The sequence below is a fragment of the Sturnira hondurensis genome, unplaced genomic scaffold, assembly GCF_014824575.4.
Source record: "Sturnira hondurensis isolate 20B ecotype Veracruz unplaced genomic scaffold, ASM1482457v3 Scaffold0000167, whole genome shotgun sequence".
Lineage (NCBI taxonomy): Eukaryota > Metazoa > Chordata > Mammalia > Chiroptera > Phyllostomidae > Sturnira > Sturnira hondurensis.
In genome coordinates this window covers 8,723,427-8,749,860 of record NW_028072798.1, presented here as the reverse complement: position 1 = coordinate 8,749,860, position 26,434 = coordinate 8,723,427, and the positions used below count along the sequence as shown (strand labels likewise).

General features: G+C 43.3%; 1 protein-coding gene and 1 long non-coding RNA gene across 8 annotated transcripts in view; one reads left to right on the top strand and one right to left on the bottom strand.

The window, feature by feature from the left end:
* Nucleotides 1-19,803, bottom strand: part of QKI (QKI, KH domain containing RNA binding) — a 143,707-nt gene extending 123,904 nt beyond the window's left edge. For 4 of the 7 annotated variants that reach the window (XR_005068507.1, XM_037059799.1, XM_037059871.1 and 1 more), the window contains exon 1: nt 19,565-19,803. Coding sequence is in view for 6 of the 7 variants with exons in the window: in XM_037059799.1 (XP_036915694.1) it covers nt 19,565-19,706 (142 nt within the window). In the remaining variant the exon portion in view is untranslated. The remainder of the gene's footprint in view (nt 1-19,564) is intronic. The other 3 variants (XM_037060077.1, XM_037060219.1, XM_037060155.1) reach the window with 1 other exon arrangement.
* Nucleotides 19,804-20,347: 544 nt separating this feature from the next.
* LOC118996337 (uncharacterized) lies at nt 20,348-25,944 on the top strand. The gene is made up of 2 exons (XR_005068472.1): nt 20,348-20,751; nt 21,067-25,944. It is a non-coding gene; the product is annotated as an uncharacterized LOC118996337 (long non-coding RNA).
* Nucleotides 25,945-26,434: the final 490 nt, after the last annotated feature.

Genomic DNA, 26,434 nt, shown 5'->3' with positions numbered 1-26,434 from the left:
ATTTATGTAACACTTCTTCCTCATTTTACCTTCTTAATAAGTCACAATATAAGGTTCAGAAGAAAGAAAAAAGAAAATAAATACTTCCCACATAAACAGCATTAAAGCTGGTCACCATGACATATTTAGGATAATGAAATAACTCAGTTGTGAGATTTAGGTTTATTGAAGATTATCTATATAACATTTATTTGTATCAACTTGGCCTGTATGCTAAAAGTCCAAAAATCTCCTATTTTTAAGTAAACTTGATAGCATTCATTTTACAATTTGCGGGGGGGGGGGGGGGACACACGACCAAATTTCACATTAAGTGAAGCCTGTCATCAGAGAAGTGACCAGATCATGCAGTGTGACCTGTGACCCAGAAGCGCTGCCCTCCCCGCAGGGAGAGGGGCAGTCCCCTCCACCCAAGTGCCTCTTTGACAGTGCCTGTCACAGCAGCTAAGGCACCACAGATCGTGTCTTGCCTCGTTTCCCTCCAAAGCACTGCATGGCCGGCTCCTTAGGGACTGAGCTAAACCTGTTCACCTTTGTACCCGGGCACCTGGTCAAGTGCTGAATTTTTCAAAAATGCTTGTTGAAACCTCAATTACAGCAAGAGTCAACATCAGTTTTGATGAAGCCATGTAGTTACAACCCATTATTTCTGTATTAGTCACAGCCAGCATTCTTTAAATGGAAGAAGAAAATATTAGATTACAGCAGAGGTAATACAAATATTACTTCATGAAACTTCCATTTCAGCAATTATATAACTATATGTCTATGTACATAATATATATCTCTTTATAAGAAGCATTTAAAAAACACAAGATGCATACCTTTTCTGGTTCCTATCTATACCATTTTTCTAGTTTGTATTTACACTGTCAGGATGTATATTCTTATTATTCAATAGGTAATATTATCCAAGACTTTCTTCATTCTCAAAATCAAAGGCTCACGCTATCAGAATGCTCTTAATTACCACGACTTGCTCCAATACTTCCCCCCCCCCTCCCCGCTTCTCAGGCTCTAGGCTCTCCGCCTTTAAATATCAAGAAATAAGCTAACTAAAAATCTAGTATTCAAATTTGAACAAGCTAAGACATGGTAACATGCCATTACCACAAAACAAAATTAAAATGCTATCCTGGTATAACCTATTATGTTCAGTTAATATATTTCAGTAGAAAATCAAAGGTGTTTGTTAGTTCTCGAGTAATACCAAGATGTGAAAAAGAACACTCTCGTACCTCTGACCACCACGTAAAATACATCTTCCTATCACCTAAGAAGGAACCCAGGATGTTCCAACCCAGAGCTCACTTTCACCTTTCCTAAGGACCGCCATTCCCCTACAGGATCCATTTCCCCTCTACCGTCCACTCCTTTGCAGATTTCCTTTCATTCAAGGTTTATAAAAGAACAGCCAGACGTTTTTCTAAGTTAACCAGCCTTCAAAATTTGGATAAGCCCACAGAGCCTACGAAACTACACAAGCTGCAGGGACATCAACACACACGTGCGCCTCTCCCAGAGAGGGTCTACTAAACGGTGCACTTTTGAGACAAGTGCCCTTTTCCCTTTCCCTTATCTTTCCTCTTAGTCTTTTATCACATTACTGGCAAATGACCTAGATCTGCAAGGAAATGGGGGAAGTGAAGAGGGACGCGGACAGTTTATGCTAACAAAATGATTTTAGAGCATTTGGTGTGTAGAATGTGAACAGTGAAAGTTCTTATGCAAAACACACCGCATTGCTCCTGGACCTAGACTCAGCCTGCTGGGGACTGCTAAGGGACAGAGTCCCACGACCTAGGAGAGAGCCTTTCGTCTTTGCCTTCTGTCGGTTTAATGATAATACCACTCTTTGCATCAGATAATTTTTCTGATTTGGAATAAAAGGTAAAAATACCCTGGCTAGATATTTCAAGCAATGAAATGGAATTTAAATAATTAAGACTACTCACATCAGAAGGTAGCCACATGGTCACATTCAGATACACCTTTGTCACCAGAGCCAAGAGAGCTACTGTTCCTGAAACCGGCTGTTTCTACCACAGAAAACATTTTCATGGGCTTTGGAAATGAACTGCATTTACATATATACAATGAAAGGATGGAACTGTGGTCTCTAGCATCCAGATGTAAAATCCCAGAATTATGAGGATTTTTTTTCTTTGAACAAGAACACATTTTTTTTTTTTGTAAGAATCCCTTGGGTCTTTCAGGTCAAATGCTACTCTACCATCTACCCTGTACTACCCACTGTTTAAAGGCTACTGCAAACTACGTGTCATCGAAACATCACCTTATTTATTATACGACTAAGTAACAGCTGCAAACTACTGCAATCAAACAAATGTAAATATTTTCCTTTTCAAAATTTAACAATTCCTCTTCACCTTACCATTCTCCAGTTTAAAAAATTTAGGCTTAAGCTGATCATATGTTAGAACATGAACATATTTTCCTGTCCATATCTATTTTAAAGTATGCTTCAATTTGATGTTTAGGTTGTTGGGATTCTACATTAATTTTCTTGGGTGAATTACACGTTCAAACAGCAAGTTCCAATTTTTATTGAAATAATAAATACATTGAATTAAACAAAATTTACTATTTGTAACCATTTGCCTCCACTATTAGAGAATTAAAACCAAAAGGGGCACTTTTTCTTGCTTCCTTTCAGATGAAATTTGAAATAAACCCAATCTAAATGAAATGTAACTCGTTTTTGAAACGATACTTTGATCTGACTTAAACCAGCACTCTCCGCCAAAACTAAAATTCCCAAATAACCACCTATTTGAGTCAGTGATTGTTTGGGCTCCTCCCCGCCCCCAGGGGCCACAACCCCTCACAACCCTCTAACACTTCCCACAACGCATCCTCGGACCACAAGCTCCAAAACAAACCCAGCCATTCCTCTACCAAGTAACTTCAGAAAGAGCTCGGTCAGACAAAGTTGGCCCCTTACTGCAGATCCTGGGAGTTAACCTGTCGACACACGCTGATTTCACAAAAGGCAACCGCAGCACCTGGAATACACAACCCTCTGTCTTCACACCACCCAGGGGCCAACACTGCACGGAGCACAGTTTGCAAACATGTCCCAAAAGCCTCCCTCAACTCAAGAGTTAAACTAACCAATATTCAATCTCTCCCAGCAAACCTAAAATTGCAGTCTTTCAAGCCATTAGAGCAAAAGCAGAAGGAGAGGATGATGAAAGGCAGGCATGGGGAGAGATGCGTGCCAGACCCCACTGACCGAGACATGCAGCAACTCACACACTGATTCAGATGTCCGTCTTCTCCCAGGCACCCAAAACCAACCCATTACCAAATACACATACAGAGAAGTAATATAAATGGTGTCACAGAGAATTAAGTAAATCCAGCTGTACTGTACTAGTGAAACAGAATAGAAAGCCAGAGTAAGTATAGAGATTGTTTTAATAGTTAAAATAGAAATTAAGTAACAAAACACAGGGGGTTAGGGAGTTGAAAAAAATCCGAAAATAGTAAGCATAACAATCTGTCACATTTATATGAACTAAACAGAAACAGGGAGGCAGATAAAAGGGGGAAACTAAGAGAAAGATATAAATGAGTCTCCCATTATCAATAGGACAGTCAGGCATTTGAAGCTTTCTACAGCAGAAAATGTCCTTCTCCTACTAGAAATGTCCTCACATTCAAAGGTACTCTTCCCTGTGTCTAGAACACTGTTCCCTTAACTTTTCTCCGCCCCGATCCCATCTACCCGCTTTAAGAGCCGGGTGAAATTTTACCTTTCCTGAAACGTTCCACAACCTCTCCAACCTAAAGTGACCTCTAGAACCAGTCTTCAGCCCTCTCTGGGCATGGTCATCGTACTTACATCACTTTCCTTTTTGTACCATCTACCACTCAGACAACTCCAAAGTAGGAAGTGAGTCTGAAGCTTTTGTACATGCTATGAAGTGAATCTGATGCGTGCTATGTATTTCATAGCATGTATTCAAACACTTGCAAATAGGATAAAAAATTTCAAGTATTTTAAGTCATAAAAAACTAATGAGAAATATGCAACTAACATTACTCAAAGACTGCATGTCACACACTAGCACTCGCTCTGCTGGAGTGCGGCACGGAAGGCTGACCCGCAACTAACTGCACCGCAGAGGTAGAAGAGCACGGTGTCCACAGGGCCTAGTCACCACACTCGGGGGCTGAAGGCTTTGTCCACAGTGAGTAATAAACTTCTGAAACCACTGCACATCATACAACCCATTACCAAATAAAACTTTCGGAAAGCAAAGTGACCTGTCTGTCAGAGAACAGTGAAGCAAATTATAACTTTGTAAGATAAACTACATTATCACAAAAATATACTGTCAAAGAATACAGAATGGCAGGAGGAAATGTTCATACTATATATTTTTTTAAAAAACAAAGATAGTAGTACAACAGATTCCAAACTTTGTTATCCATACACAGAGGAGAGGAAAAACAACTAGGAAAAAATCCATCGAAATGTAAAGAGTGATTATCACTGAATTACAGGTGATTTTCATTTTTCAACTGATACATTTTAGCATTTTTCCGAGAAGAATATTTAAAACAATAAATGTGCATACCTCTTTATCACAACATATTTTGAATGATTACTAGAAGGAATTTAAACTTCTCATAAACTCTCAAACAACTTTAAGAAACCACCTTTAAAAATGTATACACAAATTGGCCTTTCCTAACGATCCCTGAAAAAAAGCAACCCACCTTAAAGTTCAAACATAATTTGCTATACTTCTCCACTCTCATCACCACCATTCCCAGGATTCAGAGACCACAAATCACACTATTGGCAAAGACGAATCCTTAATGCAAATTAAAACTATGGTGAGATACGACTTCACACCTGTGAGAATGACCATCCTAAACAAATCAACAAGTGCTGGGGAGGACGTGGAGAAAAGGGAACCTTGAGCACTGTTGGTGGGAGTGCAGACTGGTGCAGCCACTGTGGAAGACAGTACGGAGTTTCCTCAGAAAACTAAAAATGGAACTGGCTTTTGACCCAGCAATTCCACTGCTGGATTATACCCCAAGAATCACCAATTCAAAAGAACCTATGCACCCCAATGTTCATAGCAGCACAATCTACAATATCCAAATACTGGAAACAGCTTATGTGCCCATCAGTCAATGAGTGGATCAAAAAACTGTGGTACATTTACACAACAGAATACTGCACAGTAGAAACAGAGGAGCTCCTACCCTTCGTGACAGCATGGATTGAGCTGGTGAGTATCATGGCAGTGAAAGACAAATACCGTAAGATCTCATCTGTAAGTGAAACCTAATCAACAAAATAAGCTGGCAAGCAAAACAGTACCAGAGACATGGAAATAAAGAACAATCTGACAGTAACCAGAGGAGGAGGAGGAGGGGCATAACAGGGAAAAAAGGGGAAGGGTCGAGGAATATGCATAAAGGACCCAAGGACAGGGACAGGGACAGGGACAAGGGAGGGGACAGTATAGAATGTGGGGGTGGCAGGGGAGAGCAATGGGGGAAAAATGAGACAGCTGTAATAAAAAAAACTTTTTAAAAAGAGAATGTTTGCATCTTCAATATTCTACAATTTAGTTAACAAAAAAGAAAAAAACAGGGAGGCAGGACACAGTTCCACAGAGGGATCACAGAATCTCTTCACCCCTGGTCCTCTACATACAAGCAGAAAGGTCGCAGAAGTAGCAGAGGTCTGTTCAGGAAAAGTCCAGCCATTGTTAACATAACGAGAATGGTCTGTACAACATCAATGCAACCTGGCAGCCAAGGAGCGTGGACTGGAATGCACATGTGTGAACAATGACGACTTCACTGTACTGGGCTGTGGGGGCGGTAGACGCTGCTGAGTGAGCTTGTGTGCTGTGTGGCCGTCACATTCAAAATGACTGAGCCAGTAGAGCAACGAATCTGCATCAGATTTTGTGTTAAGCTTGAACATTCCTCCATGGAAACTATTCGGATGATTCAGAAGGCTGAAGCTATGGGCAGCTGGTGATTGGCAGCTTCATCACGACATGTACCAGCTCATGTATCACGTCTTGTGCAGAGTATTTTGGCAAGACAGCAAATCACCCAGGTGACTGAGCCCCCCCGCCGCCATAGCCCAGATTTGGTGCCCTGTGACTTCTGGGTTTTCCCACAATTAAAATCATCTTTGAAGGGAAAGAGATTTCAGACTATTGAGATTCAGGAAAATACGACCGGGCAGCTGATGGCAATTGGGAGAACTGTGTAGGGTCCCAAGGTGCTTACTTTGAAGGGGACTGGGGTGTCACTGTCCTATATACAGTGGTTCTTGTATCTTCTATCTTCTTCAGTAAATGTCTCTCAAACTCTCAAACTCTCTAATATTTTTCATATTACATGGCTGGATACCTTCTGGACAGGCCTCGTATATTCTTCTCCCATATCTGAGTTCAATTCCAAGTAATTGAAAGAAAAGGGGCATTTAATAACTGACTTTGCAATTTAAAAAGCTTAACTAGAAAAACATAATTTAAATGTGTTATTAACAAAAACACATACTTCCAAATCATATCTAGGAACTTAAGTAAGCAATTTTTCCAAAAATTCTGTATGACATATTTTGAAGCAAATTATATAATATTTACTTAACTAAAAAAACAACTGACAAGGAATGCTATAAACTATAATAAAGATAAGATTACCCTTTACTGCTGATAATATTTTATTACTACAATAAAACTATCATCCCCAAAAGAGCTTACTCACTCTTCAAATAACATATAGTAACTAAACTATGGCACACATTTTTGTTTCTGACTTGCACTATTAGAAATCACCATCTGGTTTAAACCTTTAGAAATGCAATGATAATACACAAATAGAAGACCTTTAAACATACTAGACTCAGTCCCTGCTAAAACAAACAAAAGCCTCCAAACTTAGTGTAAAGACAGAAAAAAATATTTCAGAAAAAAATGCTGTGATCATCTCAATGTCCTAAACCAGTTATATTTTATATGGTCAACATACTAACATATGGTCTCCTAAAAACACAAGTTCTTTAAAGAAGTATCACAACTGACTTACTCGCCACCCAAACGCTAACGTCAGTAACAGCTTTTGGTCATATTCCTAACCAACTCTTCTCTTACAGTTTTAGAGAAAAAAATTCCTGTTCTAGCAAAAGGGTTATTTCTCAACACATTTTAATCACTAAACACTGTCTTTTGTGTACTAATATCTCCATCTGCTGGAACATAACTTCCTCACTATTAAAAGTTCTTAAGGACAAAAACTTTGTAACAGAGATTTTGCAACTACTTAGAATTAAAATTCTAGTACTTAATTTCTACCTAAGGATTTTCTCTTACCTCACAGAACTTTAAAAGCTTTGACAGCTATACTTATATTTTTTACCAATATTCTTCCGAAGAATTCATTAATTAAAACAGTTTGCCTGTTCTCTTCTTTGTCTATCCTTCATGCTTAAAATATAAAGTACTAGTCTAAATAGATCAAACATCCTGTGAGTTAGCCACCTTCACGTACTTCTTTTAGCGTCTGCCAGACACGCAGTGAAAGAGCCAGCACGGCAACAGAAGGGCTTAGCCAGTCGGTGACAACGTCATTCGGCCAATAACAAACTTTGCCAGAAAAATAAATCCTTACTATAGATAAAGGGCAAAAAAAGAAGAAAACTGTGATCAAATTAAAAGAACAAGAAGTCACTGGCCATATCTAATGTAATGTAATTTGTAATGTGTCTGAACTGTATTTTAAAAGTTAAAACATATTCAGTATTTTTACTGTTATCAGTAGTATTATTTTGAAAGTATTTTCTTTATATTGTGGGGTAAACCAAATAAGTAATACTGTCACTGTCAGAAATCATATTATTTTGGTATTGGCAGAAAAAAAGATATGATTATAATGTAAAATGTAATGTTAAAATTGAATTGAAAATACAAACATGAGCTCATGAATTTTAAAACTGATACTGTCTAGCATTGTCCACAGAAAATGCCCGGAAGTAACCTCACGCTGAGGTGAGGGTTACGTGGAGAAAATTTTTCTCGCTGAAACACGTTGGGCAACTCTAGCTGTGGGGCCCGGAAGGTACAAGATGAGTTTGGGACATTAAGCTATTTCAGAAAGTAAAGACTTCAAAGACACCGCAGCCAGTTACTGGCTGCCACTGCTGACCAAAGTTCCACCATTTTAAATCAAAAAGAGTAACTGTAGCTGATTTAAATATAGTGTAAATCTATGAAAATCCATAAAGTTGCCCTGGCCAGTGTAGCTCAGTGGATTGAGCGCGGGCCTGTGAACCACAGGATAATGGTTCGATTCCCAGTCAGGGCACATGCCTGGGTTGCAGGCCAGTTCCCAGCAGGGGGCGCAGGAGAGGCAACCACACACTGATGTTTCTCTCCCTCTCCTATTCCCCTCTAAAGATAAATAAATAAAATATTTAAAAAAAACAAAATCCATGAAGCCCATAATGATGTTCATGAAAAAGAAAGAAAAAATTCATTAGTCACCATTTGAGGCAGCTAGCAAACCAACTAAAATTAGTAAGAATAAGCATCTATCTGGTTTTTCCATCAGGAAATTATTTCAGGCCAGCAATATATTCCCTGGTGAAAGAAAGCTTGACCTTTCTGAAGAATATCTAACTTTACAGTGGATCACCTATGATGCAATACCTGAACCTATTCATTCTTTTAGACCTAACTTCCAAAGTACTGGAATACACGGGGCATAAAGAAACCGTCCAATAACAAAGAAGTTATATCACTGTCGATGAAAGAGGGGGAGAGAGAGAGAGAGAGAGATGGTTCTAGATGTAAAGTCTTAACAACCAGATCCGGTGAATGGTTTTGAGCCAGACTGCGGCTGGGACAAGCCAGTTACACTGTAGGGCAACTACATAAACCTGAAGATCACCTAGTCACTACACATGTAGGATTAATCCATTTTGTGCTGTGATGTTACTATGTAAGAAAATGTTTATGTGTCTTTAAAGACACATAAACCTTTAGAGATGGAATGTCAAAGTATTTCTACTTTACTTAAAATAACTAACATAAAAATAAATATAATTCAAGTAAGAAAATGGATTATGAGTATAGTATATAGTATAAAATTCTCAAGAAGTCCACATTGTACTTTATAACATACAGATTTCACAATAGTTAAGTGAGGCTGGGACAAAATTTTCTCCAAGTCAAACTAATTTAAAAATTCCTTAAACCAGAAACCAAGAGTTTCTTCAATTCTCCTTAATTCAGAGAAATGAAAGCTCAATTCTAAGTAACCAAAATTGAGCTGACAGCTAAACAAATGCGCCCCACATGCTCTCAATACCACAGGATGAACAAGTAACTTGCGGGCAAGAAAAAATGTGCATTTATTTTTAGTTAAAACATGCTTCTGTAAAAAACTGTAAAGAGGTTAAACCTAAAATACAGAAAGCTCAAAATATGAATATATTTTTATTAAATATTATTTTGACTCAACTCTTCACACCACGCCCAGTGTCTGCCTCCATGACTCCCTGCAGTCCGTGGCGGTGGAGGCAGACCCGCACTCCGGTCGTCTGCTCCCAGATACAATCCACACCTTCAGGGGCTCCTTCCAACACTCACAATAAAATGTGAACTATTCATCCTGGCATTCAGGGCCCATGACAATACAACCCTAACCTAGTTTTCTGGCTCTACTCTTAATAATTCTCACTACTTCACACACATTTGCTATTCCAACAAACTTAAATCTATACACAGTTCCTGAAAAGTCTTTCAGTTTCCCATCACAACTGTCTTGAGACTGCTACACTTTCCCTTGTCCCAGAAGGTCCTCCCATTACCTCATTAAATCCTGCTAAGTACTAATGCCAATTCGGGTTGGCATCCCGAATTGCCATCCAACATAACCAAACCAATTAACTGCAAAGTCATGATATTAGATCCCAGGTCTTCTAGTCAAAGAACTTGTACCACTTTGCAACACAGCCTCATCAGCACGTGAACAGAAACAGAAAGCATCTTCATCTTCTGCTGGCGCACATGTGTACACATGTACACACATATACCAAACTGACACCCAAGTACCTGGCATCACAATGCGAGCATTACAATGCAAGCATCACTGCAACCATGGTGGTAGTAATAGTACAGAATTAGGTACAGACATTTTTATTTCTTAAAAATGTTCCTCACACTGAGATGTTTCTCTCCCTCTCCCCTTTTCTTCCCCTCTAAAGATAAATAAATAAAATATTTTAAAAAAAGAAAATCCATGAAGCCCATAATGATGTTCATGAAAAAGAAAATCCATGAAGCCCATCATGATGTTCATGAAAAAGAAAGAAAAAATTCATTAGTCACCATTTGAGGCAGCTAGCAAACCAACTAACAATTAGTAAGAATAAGCATCTATCACCTGACATCATGTAGCACCAATTCTAACAAAGGGATACAACTACTGTAATACAGCATGCAAAAAACTGTAATTGACACTTAATTGTCTTGCATATGTAATACTTGAAAGAAGAGGTCCATGCTCCAGGTGCGGGCACCAGGAGTGGGATGCACTGGCTACCTGGGGCAGCCCCTACCTCCACTCGATTCAGCATTTTCCACCTCCCAGCGTCACTCTTCAGAGTTGCCACCTGATAAAACCACTGGGCAACCACCACCCACACTCATCTCAGCTGATGCAAGCTCACATCCCTGACTTGAATCACCTCTAGCAATCAATGATAAACCTCCCACTAAATCTTACAGTCAGAATATTAAGTTTCCCCCTGTGTAGTTAAGTAAATAGTTATTGTAGTAATAACAACAGCAACAGTGCTAAATGCATGCTAGACTTATTTGACCATACTGTTTAAAGAGCAAAAGCTCTATCCTTTGGTTACTACTTTAAGTGAATGAGTTGACATCCTCTGGCGGGGGGAGCGGGGGGCAAAAAAAATAGAATCAATTTATAAACAATGGTGTATTTATTCAGTTTAAATTTCAGTCACCTTCAAAGTATTCTCCATTTCATGCAATACACCTATCATGAGGGTTTTTCCACAGCTCAAAACAGTTTTTGAACTCATCGATTTTGCAGCCTTTTAGTGTTTCTGCCATGTTGGCAAAATATTTCCCTTTGAGGTCTTTTTTCATCCGGGGAAATAAAAAAAAAACAGGGTGAGATCCGTGAATAGGTTAGGGCATTGGGGTGGGTCATGCTGTTTTTAGTCAAAAACTGCTCAACACTCAGCATGATGTAGACAGGTAAGGTTGTAAATCACCCATCACGAAATGGGCAAACACACTGAAAGTTTTCAAAAAAAATTCACTGGAGCCGAACACAGCCTCTCACAAGAACACCAGCTGGTCCACTGATACAAATGGGTTCCTAGAATGCTCACCTAGCAGGGTATGCCTGTACTACAAAGGGCCTGGCCTCCAGAAGATTATCCCAGCTTTGGGGGGTTTCTCCCTTCATAAAAATGACTTTACTTCCTCTCACTTTTACCCTCTTAACTATCACACAGATATACCACTTAAAAATTCTAATCTAAGACTTTGACCAGCATTTTCTCAAGTCCTACATATCACAAAATGAATAAAACCCTCCAACTGCATATTCACAACCTCAGACAGTAGCAGTTTCAGCACATGGAACCCCTCTGGGGTTTTCTTGCTCAGTTTCACTTACGGAGTGGCGGGTACAGCCACGAAACAGATAGGCCAGAAGGTAGGACTGAGCTCTGGTACCATCCTGCCTTGTGATCTGGGTAAGCCACAGCCCCTCTGGACCTCAGTCTCAGCATCTGTGAAACGAGGGTAGCATCCCTGGACTCGCAGATGCCTTGCAGCTCTGAAATTCCATGATCTGGTGTTACTTCAATTTTCTTTACATTTTAAAAAGATATTTTGTACTTACTTAGTTTTTTCATACCTACCTCTCTTCAACTACTCTTTGTAAAACACCTTTGAAACACCACAAAACATTATGACATTAAGGTAATGAATGAAAAGGTTTCAAATAAAAAATGTCTAAGCTTGATTTTTACCATGTGTTTTCCTACTTCTCTTAAATGTAATAACTATTTGGGTATTACATACTTGTATTAATCTTCCTATACTTTTTATCTGTTAAGTTAGCCCAAAGCCAAGGGTTTCCCCAATAATTTGCAACTGAGCGGGGATCACGGCCTTACCACAACCTGCCCTGCACTGAAGCCAGAAGCGAGGTGTCACTCCAGACCCGCTCCCTTTCCCACTGCTGGTACACAATCATTTCAGTCCCGGGCCCCGGAGAACTCCTCACCTCCAAAATCTACCTTGTTTTGGAACTTTACCTCCCCCAGTACCCCCTCCCAAAGATTTCAAGACCAGCTCGACTACACACCCACCACACATCTCCCTTCACACGCACGAGTGCTTGCACACATATATACCCTCACACGCACCCTTTCCTTATTACAATGGCCACATAACACGGGTCCACTTTTGCATTTTGTTGTTTTTCTGACTCTTCAACACCCTTCAGAAGCATCCAAACTAACAAATTCTGCTTTACTGTAAATAATGTAACAGAAATGTTACAGAAAACTGATTCAATTCACCAACCTCAAAATTTAGTTTAATATATAGGTTAGAATCAATACATGAAGCAACATCACAACCACAAACAAAATTCTGTTTATTTTGTTAAGATTTAATACGATGGCTGGATTTTCAAACCAGAACTTCTGCCTTAGGAAACTGAAGGTAAAAACACTAAGTACAATCATTTGCTTGTTGATTACAAGAATTCTGGACAAATCACTTACCTAGTGTAAAGTATACTGTTAAAAGCTCATGACATTTATTTTAAAACGCTGTTAAGACTAAAGCAGAAAAGCAGACTCCTTTTCAGAGGGTTAAGTTTCAGTTCACTGAAAATTTCAATTTATTTTCTAAGTAATAGCACTGTTTTGAATTAGCTTGAAACACCTGTGTTTTAAAAAATTGCTTTGTGTTAAATTACTGTAACTGCCAAGTAAGTTTATCCTCGGCTTTCTTCTAACTAAAACCACTCAAATAATGTTTTTGGTCTGCACACACAACAAAGCAGCAGCACTCAGGGGCAAGCACCTTCCCATCTACCGTGCGGTGCACAGAGCACCAGACCTCCACACCCGCTGACCACTGCCGCTCACCGGAGTCGGCTGGGAGAAAGGCTCGCCCAGGCTCCACCGACACCGGAACCCACAAGGGCTGCGACAAGCACTGAGAGCTCTTCCCTGCTTAAGAAAGACACACTCTGGACAAGGACCCGCTAGAAAGTAACTGCTGCCTAAGTGATTTGCCTTTCTAATTCTTTTTCACACCAATGGTACTACAGGAAAATTAAGATTAATCTCCTTGAGGGTAAATACTGCAAATAATAGTGTAAGATTTCTAAAAAATACCATTTTAAGGGGAAAAAGTACTTTTTATAATTGCCCCAAACCATCACCAATTGTCATATACACCTTGCTTAATCCTATATTTTGGACAAACTAGAAACCAAAAAAAGAATACAAAGTGTCAACCTACTTACTAGTTCAACAATATCTCACAGTGTACATGTGCCACATTATGAGGTGGGCACCCCCAAGAGACTAATCTTAACAGGGCGGACAGACATATACTATTAGAACATTACACACGATGACTACAAAGAGAGCAATACCCAGTGCAGACTTGGGTCATGTTTACAGCTGAGGGGAATCAAAGTTTTGTCATCCCGCAGCCACCTTACAAAATACTCAACAGGCTCTTTGGCCCAAGAGACTCAGACAGAGAAACCTGCTCCAGGAAGGGAGTCGTAGGGTGCGACCTCCGTGCACACTGAATTCAGGGTGGTCGCATGGGCCTGTGCTCTACGCACCCTGGGTCCCTGGTTTCCGGGCAACCCAGCGGGGCTCCGCCTGCCCTGCGAGTGCCGCTCTCCCTCCGCTCCCTGTGAGCCTCGCCCTCTCACGTCTGAGATCTAAGGCCCCGACTCCCCCCCTTTTCTCCTTTGTCCCAAGTGTCTCCCAGTTCCAAGTATGTATCACGATGTTGCCTCCCTGGTGTCGGAATGTTCACACTTATGGGAAATCCCCGAGTGTGTATTAAAAATCTGATTTTCTCCTGGCAATCTGTCCCTTAGTTTGATTATGAGCCCAGGTAGAATTTAGAAGGTGAGAGGAAGAGTATTAATTTTTTAGCTCCCCAGTCAAATTTAATAAAACTAACAAAACAAACTATATTCTTTATGAAAACTTTGGTGCTATTTTTGCTGTCTGATAAGTGAAAATAAAGCACTTGCTTGGACATCAAACAATGTAGCTACTTTGGGCAGCAGAACTGAAATGTTAATTTTTCAGAGAGGTGTGAGCATTCCCTAAAAGTTCTCAGGAAGGAAAAATACCCTATTGCACTTTAAATTCACACTAAACCGTCTTAATGTCAAAAAAGAGGGGTCCAAGGAACTAAGTCCTGTCAATCATGTAAATAAAATACTGGTACGTAACTCCATCTATGACATCATGACACAGGCCCACACACCACCCTCATCCGCTATGCTAGGCATCTTCACATCGCCAGCACACGAAGAGCAGAAAAGTTGCTCAGTGGGCCGTTTTCTAAGTTATCAACAAACGAGACACAGCATTTTCCATCTCCAACAGAGAAAGTAAAGGTTTCTTGTAAATACACCATAAATCAAAGAAACTGTATTAACTACATGGAATTTTTGAAGTACGTTAAAATGTAGTAGAGTATAAAAAGCTGCCCCTATGATCAAACTGGTATACTTCTTTAAAGCAAACAAAAGTCAAAATACAAAGCAAAACAAAAACCTTACATATCTAAGTAAACTGGCCTCAAAGAAAACGAGTATCTGAATCATGCCCAGTAAAGACAAGGTCAAACAGAGGGGTGGGGGCTGGCCCCCTCGGATCTTTTGTTGCAGCAAACTATGCCCCTTACAAAGCAAACCAAAACCTTTTGTTCTTATGGAAAAATGGTGCACTTCAATCAGCTCCAGGACAGTGACTTCATGAGCAGTTAATAACAGAAACATATATGGAAAAAAAACATTTAAAAAGTCAAGGTGCCTTGTTTTCACTGATATTCTCAAATCCATTTAAGAAAAGGTGCTCATACCAAACACACTAGCAAATGCTATTAGCAAAGAGACCTATCTCTATTAACTCAATTACATTACATCCTTGGGAGTACAGCTTTTACTGCAAAACACATAAATTGGAGAAAGTGAAGAAGAGGAATCACCTTCTACCTCATAGTATCTAAACACATTTGCTGACTGGGGGGGAATTAAGCTTCAAAAGCCCAGAATGAGCGTTGTGTAAATGACCTAAGATCCACACTACATCCATTACTACCTTACACAGCTGGGAGCCCTCCTGAGCCAGGGGTGACAAGGGTAATGGAAACAACAACGGATTATAAGTACTGGCTTCCTTCTTACTACTAGCTCAAAGGGTTGCGCATAAATCCAAGATCTTTGCTCCTAAAAAACACATTAAAAAAACAGATTAATTGCTTTAACTTAAGTAAAAGCTATTTATCACAGATATCGATTACTGTCAACAGTCTTTCGGGAAAGAAAACCCTAAAACTGTAATAAGTGGATACAGCGAGAAGCCTCTCAATACTGACAAAGAGCCACTTAATTTTCAAACTCCTGGTAACTGCAGACAAGCAAGATTTCTCAAAAAAATAATTTTTGAAGTATTAGAAAACTGAAGTATTAGAATACAGTTAGCAATGAAATGAATGCACAATAAGTGGAAATAAACATCAACATGGAAAAATGTTAACTAGCGAAGGTTTTAATTTAAAATATTCCCCCCCCCCATTTTTAAGGAACAGCAGAGAGTAAGTTGAAGTCAAAAAGAAAATATATCATCTCCCACCAAAAAATACCCAGGAGAAAATGAAAATGCATTTTTCAAACCAGTAATGCAGAATCTAATGTAACATACTTGTTCACTTTTTCTACGCCACAAACTAATTTTTCAGATGTTCACAATAAAAAAGATTTAGGCTGGCCTTCTTCATAAACCATAGTATGCATCTGTTAATTTTCATTATCATCAGTTTTAGCCTCGCCTCTGCCTAAAAAATAAAAACTCGAAAGCTGATTTTAAAATCTCTACCTTTCCATTTTCCTTTATTTTGGATTTTTATGTCAAATTGATTGTATTTTTCAACAAAATTCTTCTCAATTCTAAATTGCAATACTTCCTAAAAACAGGAGTTTTCATTCGAGTACTGTTGTTGCTTAGGTTTCCCTTTCACGACAAAGGTTTTAAAAAAAAACCAAAAATGTGTAACTACTCTTAGCTATACATGATTCTAAAGTTCAACTGAACACTTCTGCCTAAAGAGAGCAGTTTAAGACTGTAAGACTTCGGTTTTGTGTACAATCACCTCTATCTACAATGAAAGATTCTTAAATATTGGAATTATCCAATATCCAATATTTAATAACGGAAGTTACATCCTTTATATCGACTGTTCCAATCCAGAATGTACTAACAACTTTAAAAACCACCAGGTTGACGGTGGGTGGGAGGAAAGTCTAAGAACCATTCCATCTCCCTCTACTCCCCCCACAAAAGATGAGTCCATAGTCAAAATGTAGGCTAAAGATTAACCTGAAATGGAATTAAAATACTCATCTAAAGCATTCAGGTATTATAGATTAAGAAAATATAGAACAGCTAAATCTCAAATTTGTAACTAGCCAAATAAAAATTCTCAAATTGACAAGCAAAAATTTTTCAACTAACTTTTGAAAAATATTTTAAAACAGAACTTCAAAAATACAATACACTCAAAATTTCTGTAAATAGAAATTTTGGTTACCATGACTAAACCATAACCAACCATCATTTGGTTAAATATTCAGTTATCAATAAATACATCTACTGTAACTAAGTACAGTATCTTAACTTGATTAAAATAATCACTAAAATTTACAGTTTTATCTAAAGAAAAAAAGAATTTTTTCAGTAAATCCTATGGACAAAGGAAAATGTAATTCCCAACCACATAAGTCATGATTAATTTGTTTTGGACAATGACAAGCCACAAAGGGGCAGAGCACAACTTGCCAAAGTTCAGAATTAAACAATCTGGCACGGAAAAACAAAATGATGTACTTCAGAAACCAATTTTTTTCTTCAGTCAAATTAAGTTTATAATAAGGCTAACAATTACAGGAAGCAGCTTATCCCACATGAAGGAACAGCCCCTTTTCCTGCCTGTTTGTACTGATTAAAAAAATATCGAACTTCCTAGTCATTCTATGCTGTCCACTTTAAAGATCCTGGCTACCACACAGAAGCCCTCTTTATATGCTGGGGAGTTGGAAAGGCTAAAACAGGGTAGAACAAGACTAACGAAAAAAACCCCATTACGGTGTATGGGTGTATATACACACACTATTTAGAATGTATCACCCTCAACTAGCTTTCCCCCTGCATTTAAACCACAGAGAAATAAACAAACGTTAGTTAGAGATAATGACATATTGGAATTTTAGATTTGGAAAATTAAATGATTGAAGCTAAAGGTTAAAAACGTTCTAACAGAGAACCAATGTCGAATTTATCATTTAGAGGTTTTAAGTCAACACAGTATAAGAGCATTTTAAAACTAGTAAGAAAAACTTAAATTTACTTTTTTAAAATATGCATAAAATGAAAATATTTTCAAACTTGTTTTTATCTTATGCCATTTGATTGAATTCAACGTTTTAATTCAAAGAAAGCAATTTAACTCTAATCCTAAATATCGTCATGACCTATTTTCATTTTAATGTCTATAAAGGATTCCTTCTAAACAGCTGTTCTTAAAGGAAAAAAACCCCACATATTTTTACTAATACTACTAAAACTCTTCACCGAAATACGCCCAGTAGAAAATAACAGCATCTTTCTCAAATGTGATAAAATTATCCCAATTTTTAAAAGTGCTTTCAATACACGTATGGACACGAAATGTCAGATGAAATGCTCTATGATTTAAGTTCCAACTAAATTTAATACAGGCGAGGCTCTTGGTACGTAACACATTTTGCTCCCAACGTTTCTATTTTAAAAACAATAACTGGCGCCCCTTAGCGCTCACATTTGGAAATGCCCGACTCAAGAGTTCCAGCACTTTTTTTTTTTGACATTCCAGAAAGTTTTCTGCCTCCACAATCTTTCAAAGGCCAACACAAATAGGAGAGGCAGAACCCCCTTAAAGGGGCAGCTCGGCGGGGCCGGGCGCAGCCGGCGGGCGGGCCGCCCCAGCAGCCGGGAGCCCGCTCCGGGCGTTCGCGGCTGCGGTCCACCCCGCAGGCAGGGACCAGAGCCCGCAACGCCGGCTCCGCACTTCGCAAAGTGTTTCTGTGACTTTCCTGACAACAGGGCCCCTGGGAGTCTTCTTGAACCATCTTTCGCCACAGAAACGTTTCCGGTCTTTTGTTCTTCGGTGACATTCCAACTCTCTTAAGCTCCGGATTTCTCTTCCCCAGTTCCGTCCAAATTCTTGGGAGAAACCTAAGTGCACTGTCGCCGTCTAACACACACCCTCGTCCGTTTCATTGGGACAGGCCGCCGGCGTGTCCTCAGCCGCCGGCCAAAAAAGAACCCTGGCCACTCCGCGTTCGCAGCGGACTCCGGCCGGCCCTCCGGTCCCCGCGGCGCCCACGGCGTCGCAGCCCCCGGCGAGGCCGGCGCCGGGCCGCTGCCCGGGGACTCGGCGGAAGGGCGGGCCGGCCGACCTCGGTGCGCTGCGCGCCCACCGCCGTCCACCGGGGAGGCCGCTCGGCCGGGCGCCCGGCCCCCGGGTCGCCCTCTCGGGGCGGCGGCGGGCGGGCGGCCCTGCGCCGAAGTTCCCAGAAACTCGGGCTGCGCGCGGCGCCGGCCTCGCGGTATTTCGTGCTCGCCCCCCGCCCTCCCCCCGGGAAGTTGGGCTCCCAAACAGTTCTCGCTTCCCCAAACAAAAGGACACAAAGTGCTTCCCGCTGTCATTTTGTGCTCGCCTTCGGCTACAGCCGCGTCACTTTCGCTCTCCGGTGGAATTCCTCCAAGTGAGCCGGCCGCACGCGGCTCCCCTCGAGTGTATCCGTGCTCCAAACTCCCACAAAGCACAGCCCCCGGACCCGCGCGGGGGGCCTCCCGCCTCCCCGGGGGAGCCTCCCGAGAGCGGCCCGCGCCCGTGTCCTTCAGGCGCCCGGGGCGCGGGCCGAGCTCCTCCTGGGAGGCCCGCGGAGCTCACCCTGCAGCCTCGCCAGCGCACCCGCCCGGGCTGCGCGAGGTGCGGGGTCCCGGGTCGGGGATCCGGGGTCCGGGGCGCGTCCCGCCCGCCCGCCCGCCCGCGGCGCCCCGCGAGCCCGTCTCCGCGCCCTCTCCCTGTGCCCCGCCCCGGCCTCTCGGTCCCCGCCGGCCGCGACCTCCCCGCCCTCCCCGCGCGCCGGCGGGCGTCGGGTCCCGGGAGCGGGCCGCGGGGCCGGAGCGGCGACTCACCTTCGTCCAGCAGCCGCTCTAGGTGGTTGAAGATCCCGCAGAAGTTGGGCAGGCTGCTCATGAGCTTCTTGTCGTTCATCAGCTGCATCAGGTAATCTGGGGTGGGCTTCGGCTTCTCCTTCGTTTCCATTTCCCCGACCATATTCCAGGCTCCGCAGCTCACTCCGCCCGCCGCCGCCGCCGCCGGAGAGGGAGGGAGGGGCGGGGAGCCCCGGCTGCCGGCCGCTCGGGACTCGGCGTCCCGCTCCGCTTCGCTCCCGCGCCGGGCGGCCGGACCGCGCGCCCTCCCCGCCCCCGCAGGCACTTTCCGCCGCGGCTCCGCGGCCGCCGGCTCTGCGCGTCCCTCCCGAGGCCGGCGGGGGAGGCGGGTCTCCGCGGGCCGAGTGCGAGCGCGGGCCGCTGGGCGCCGGACGAGGAGGAGCCGAACCGCCTCTCGCTCGATCGCTCTCTCCGCTGGTCGCGCCCGCTCAGCCGCCGCCGCCTGCGCCGCGGGCTCGGGGTCTCTCTGGGCTGGTCCTCGCCGCGGCCGCCTCTGCCGCTGCCGCTGCCGCCGCCGCCGCCGCGCTCTGACTCCGCTCCTCCTCTTCCTCCTCCTCCTCGCCGCCGCCTCCTCCTCCTCACTCACTTGGCGGCGGAGTTCGCCTCAGTTCAGGCGGCGCTGCCAGCGGCGGCGGCGGGGGAGGGGCGGCGGGCGGGGAGGGCCGGGGGCGGGCGGCGGGCGGGGCCGCGCAGGGCGGCCGTTAGCGGGGCGGGCGGCACGCTCCGCCCCCCGCCCCGGGCCGCGGCCGCGCCTCTCCCTCCCGCAGGGTGGGCGCTGCGACCGGGCGGTGCGCAGCGAGCTGGGCTGGGGTGCCGGGCCGGGGTCGCCACCCGGAGCGGACGAGAGCGGAGGGAGGGGCGGGCGAGGGGCGCCTGGTGGCGGTGCTGTGGACGGGGGCAGGGGCCGAGGGCTGGCGGGGCTGGCGGGCTGTGGCAGTAGGTGACAGGGACTCCCAGCACGACGCGCCACGGAGCGCCGGGACTGCTCTAGCCGCCGCCCGGCCCCATTCTCTCTCGTTACTATAGTTCTTTAAAAAGCTCTCATCGCCCTCCCTGCCACAAAAAAAAAAAAAATTTTTTTTAACGTCCTGTTGCTTCACAGGGGACTTTCGTGGTGGGCGTCACGTGGCCCGACACGTAGCCGTAAGGTGCGAGAGCGCGTGCGCGCGTCTAGGCCGACAGCCACGCCCCTTCCGAGGGTCGCCCCGCCCCCGCCCAGGCCCAGCGTGCAGCGGGGGGATTTGAGGGGCCTGGCGTGCGCCTGCGTGGGGCAGGGGCGGGCCCAGCCAGGGAGGGTGCGCACACGGAAGAGGAGGAAGGGGGAGGTGTGCGGCCCTTTCAGCTTGAACCGCGGCTCGGGGTGTGGGGCCCGACGGACCCGAGGGGCGGGGACGGGAACCCGAGAGGTCTGTATTGCGAGGCTCTCGCTGCATCATTTGAGCGGCCCCTTTTCGCCTTCACAGGATTTGGTCACGGTGGGCTCCGACTGCCACTGTGTCGTTAGTGGGACCGCCCGACGATCTCGCCAGCCCTCGCTCCCCTATCCCGCATCCCCGCGGTCTCCTAAGGTTCCCAGAGCCGCGCGGTGGGAAGAAGCCTTAAGAGTGGCGGGTCCCACGTAGGCGCGCCTTGTCTCGCCGACGGCGTCGCCGCTCTCGGTGCAGTGGCCTCTCTCGCGGCTGGCGCGCCACTGAGGACAGGGTGTGTTTTGTTGCCGCATCCCGTTATTCCGAGATCCATCCACGGTCCGGAGCAGGCAGGACGGTGCACGAAATTCTGAGTCTGTGAATGGCGTTCGCAGTGTTCTGCTTCGTGATCGCATCGGCATCCAGAAATAAGATGCGGCCGCAGTAAAGAAATAAAGAGCATGTGCCCTGTTGAAAAGCGAAAGTCAACATTTCTGTTTGCAAATTGCAGAAATAACCATACGGTGGGCAAGAGGGTTTACCAAGCAGAATGATGGATTTCAGATATTTAGGTTAGTCTGGGAAAGAATTTTCTGAGCTGCAGCAGTATAGTTGTCTTTGGAATGTTACCAATCAGTAAATCTGCATTTTATTGCAAGCCCTTTATGACGTACAATTAATGAGATAAAATTATTTACTATCACTGACCATTGTGAGAGTTACACGTGCCTGAGATTTTTCTTAATCATGTCAACTGTGTTTGAATGTGAATTTGCTTCAAATTCTTAGCAACTTTTTAAGATTGAATTGCATTAAAGCTACTAAGTCAGTTTCAAACAAATACTCTGAAGCAAGTAATTTTTAGCCTGTTCATTTGAAGAACACAGAGTGAGTTCGTCTTCAAAATTAAGCTACTTTGATAGAGGAAATGGAATTGCCTTGGCAGGCAAAGTTAAAAACATTTAACCCCCAAATTTTAAGTTATCCAATATTCATCATTGTTAAGAGCCATAGAATATTCATGTACTTATTACCTATTTAAAGGATGAATTGTATAAATATAAGGAATAATTTCACAAAAAAAAATTGCAGTCTCTAAACACTAAAAGTAAGGTATGCTTTTTCAGTATTTAGCAAAATGGTAAGTAGGGTTTAGGTAGTAAATTACTTACTTGATATGCTAGTGTAAAAGATTCAATCCCCCCTTTTTAATTGGTTCACTTGTGTATTAATCCCCCAAGCACTGTTTTGAAAGGAGTTACATGTATAAATGCCTCACACTTATCTTATTTATTCTTCAGTTCAACCTTCTGGCTTGGCTTGTGCTGTACACCCATTTTACATCACAGGAAACCCAAGGAGAAGAAGGTTAAATTACTGGCCCAAGACTATAGCTCATGAGCACTGGATCTGGGATTCAAATCCACTTATACTTTATTCAAAGCCCTTGTTCTTTACCCATCTATCCACCCTAGCCACTAAGTCACATCAAACCTTTTGACTGTTTAGACGACCATTTTTTGACCCATGGGAACTGGAACATCACAGCTCACCCAGCTAAGCCAACCAGGTCAGATTTAAACAACCGTGTTAGGCAGTAATCATTTCCTGTGTATTAAATCCCTTAGAGTTGCAGCGTTTGCTAAAAGTTACTATGTGTTACCTTTTCAAATACAGACTGATCACATCACCTCCTCTCAGAGTAATTTTGTTAACCGGTTCCAATTTAAAAAAAAAACAAACAAAACCCGAAGGCCTTACCAAGGCCTGTAGCCCCACATGCTCTGACTCCTGCTGCCTTGCTGACCTCCTGTCCACCTCTCTTCCCCTGTCACAGTGGTCTGTAGGCCCTGGAATCCCTTCCCCCATCCTTAAATAGGCCAAGCAGTGGGACCTGGGGTGTCTAGTACAGATGCCTGGAGGCGCTCTGGCCAATACTAGGCTGAGTATGTTTAAGGGGATCATGCCCCACGCTTCCCTTCCTCAAGTAGGTCTTTCCACTGAAAATCTGTAAGGACAAGGGGGAGTGGAAAACCCTTGGTTAGTTGGGCTTTGCACTTTGTGCCTCCTCTCTTTGCAGCGCTCACCCTGCACATCCTCCCCTCCATCCTGCCTCCAGGGGTTCTGCCACCAGAGTTGAAGCAGTGCGGAAGTGCGAACATGCATCCTCGTTATTGTCTGCTGGCCCTCCTTTTAATTCTCCCCATAGCGTTTACTTCCTCCTGACACAGGGTCTACGCATGAGTTGGTCACGTCCCCCTCCCCGTAAGCCCCATGAGAGTGAGGACTTTATTTTGTTCTGTTTGGAATTCCCAGCTCCTAGAACAGCATGTGGTGTGTGTGGGTACTCATTAAAAATATGTTCAAAAAGGGCATTAAGCACTTGTTATGCACTAGGAACTGTACAAAACCCTTACCTGTGTTACTTCATTTAATTCGTGCAGTAGACATTCAAGGTGGGCGTGATAGCCGGATGCCTCTCCTTGAAGATGAGCGCACCACACGAAATTCCCTGCCTTTTCTCTGCCACACTCCGCCCGGGGCGTTGGAGGTCCGTGGCACACCACCTATCACACTACCTATAAGTGCAGTGAAAATGCAAAAATGCTTGGGACACATCTCTTGTCTTCAAGAAGCTTAAAAGTCTAAAAATTAATGTGGGAAGACAAATGACATTAATCCAAATATGACACATGACCTTGGCAGGTTGCAGTGAACACAGTATGTGTGGGTGAGTTCCCATTGAAGATCCATGTAACTTTTCTCATGAAAAATTTCTAATATGTTGACCCTAAAAATGGTTCCATAGCTAATATCAGTAATTAACCACAAATTGTCTTAAATTTGATCTTATTTGATTATTGCTATTCTCTACATTTAAAATTTAAAAAATTGTGCTATTCCAAGCATTCTTTTACATCACCATGAAGTTCTTGCAGGAACAAAAATGTTCGTTGGACTTAAGAATCAATTTTTGATAGCTTTTTGTCCCAACTGTTCTTTCTAAAAATCTTAATCCTTGAATATTTCTAAAAGGGAATAGTCATTCCCAATTTCTTTGTAATGTAAATCTTCGTTTACTGTGTTAATAGATTTCTTGAGACTTCTTTTAAATTGTGACAAGGCTGATCAAGTCTGTTTAAAAGGTTGAAATGATATATTTTAAGTGTGAACATCTTCATTGACAAATACAGTCCCTATCATTAACCCTGAGACACTCTGGGGCTAAGCCAGGCGTCAATGAGGCACACAAAAGGAGAGTTAACCAGTGAAAGTGAATTCTAAAGACAAAACACTGTCTGCATGGAAAGGAGCACTGCCTTCCAGGCCGGGAGCCATGTGGGGCTGCTCCGGGACCCTGGACTTGGAAGAAGTAGCTTGAGTGCAGTGGGTAGGCCCGGACAGACATGTGGGGTGGCCGCGTGCCAGGCTTTCGGGTGGGAGTTTCCCGTGATCTAGTAGGTGCCAGATTTTGGTCGTTCTCCATTGTCAAGCTAAAGTGTTCATAGAGAGGAGATATAGGGGGGTTGTTTAACACAAGGAAATTAATAAAATAGTAACATGGATTCTGTTTGGTGAGGCATGTTTGTATCTGATGGGGCAAATACAACATTGGTCAAGAGAAAGGCACTGCTCTCCATTGTAATACCGATCGGGCTGCCTTTCCAAACCACGAACACGTTTGCCGAGGTAACACTAACGTTTAGCTTCAACCACTGCACAGCAGTTAGATATTAACTGGCCAGGTCAGGTTTCTACTCAGTTGACCCCAGAGGAAACTTTAGAGGCAGAAAGCTTCTCAGCCGAGAGGCAGGCCCTTGTACCGTGTAATCCAATCCTCATTCCACATTTAAACAAGAACTCTGACTTGAAAACAGTTGTCTGTTAGATATAGGAACATGAGAGAATTAAAAATGCATTTTGTTTTCATCAACTTTCAGGCCAATTCATAGTTTGATGGTTGCAAAACAATTTCCATAGTGTTGAATCAGGTTGGTTGGTTGTGTTTTTCCTTCAGGATGACTGTGGTTTGCTTTTTTAACATATTAAAAATGTTAATAATTTATGTGTTAGTTTTAAGGTCAGAAAACATTTTAGGAGCAAGGGAAGTATCTATTTGTGTCCTAGACATTTAATCAAATGCCATTACCCTTTACTAAAATTCAACTTGCACCTAATGTTGCATTTCCCCAGGAATCTCTGTGTAGTCTTGCTTTCTACACAGAGCTACGGGACGGGCCAGGGAGCCGGAAGGAGGGCCTGCCAGCTGTGCGGCTCCTCCGTGTGAGCTCACGGAGTGCCCGGCCACGCTAGTTCACTGTCATCCACGTCTACAGACAGGAAGCCGGGCTCAGAGGGTTGACCAGATGATGTGACTCCTGTGACACAGCTAATGAATGGTGGGGACAAGATTCAAGCCAGACTTTCCAAATCCTGAGTGGTTTACAGCGCGATGCTGGCCCTTTCTGTCACTTAACCCTGTGTGCCCCAAGGACTATGTCTTTGAGTGACAAAAATACCGCTCTCTTGGAATCCTTTTTTCAGTGTTCTAACCAAGGAGGGTGTTGAATTTTGTGAGCGATAAACTCTATTTGATTACTGAAATACTGCTGGCATCACACAGAAAGAGGTTACTGTGCTGGGTATAAAAAAGCCATATTAGCCTATTCTAATGAGCTGTGTAACTCGGAGTAAATCACTCAGTGTCTCTGAGATTTGAACTGGTAATCTTGGAAGTCTTTTTGAGTTCTGTGATTCTGAATAAGATGTGCTCGTCCATATCAGCAAAATGACTTTGTAGTAATTTAACTTCTGTGCTCAGGATAAACCTGTGTATACATATGTGTGGCCACGTAATAGCAATAAGAAGTGTATTCTAAAATCACCAGTGTTCAATTTTGTACTCCTCATTGAAATAAAAAAATTATTTATGGATTTTTGTTTTTCTTGGACAATACATTTGACTAAAAATGTTACTTTTTCATAATTGCCAAAGAATTAAACCAAATCCTTTTTTTGAAACATATTGCAACTTAATAAGAAGCAGAGCACTACATCGCATCCGGAGCTCCCGGTGCAGAAACCCACGCCCAGGAGAGCGTGAAAATCCCTGGACTGTAGAAGCCAGGGCTCTGCCTTCCTGTCTGCTCTTATTTTAAAAATGCTTTACAAGAGGTCTACTTTCAATAATTACTTGTTTGGAAAAAAAGAAAGGAAAAAAGCACACAGACATACTTGGGCTCCGAGAAGGGCAAGCTGTGTGAGCTGCTCTCGGCCCAGAAAGCTGATCTGAATAAACGGTAGCCCCTGGAAATCCTCGCCTCCCGACCCAGGGAGACCAAGGAGAAGGGGCCTTGGCGGTTGTGCTGTGGGAAGGGTTCTGCAGTGTGATTCTGTGGCTCCCGAGAAGCGGCCTAGCATGTCA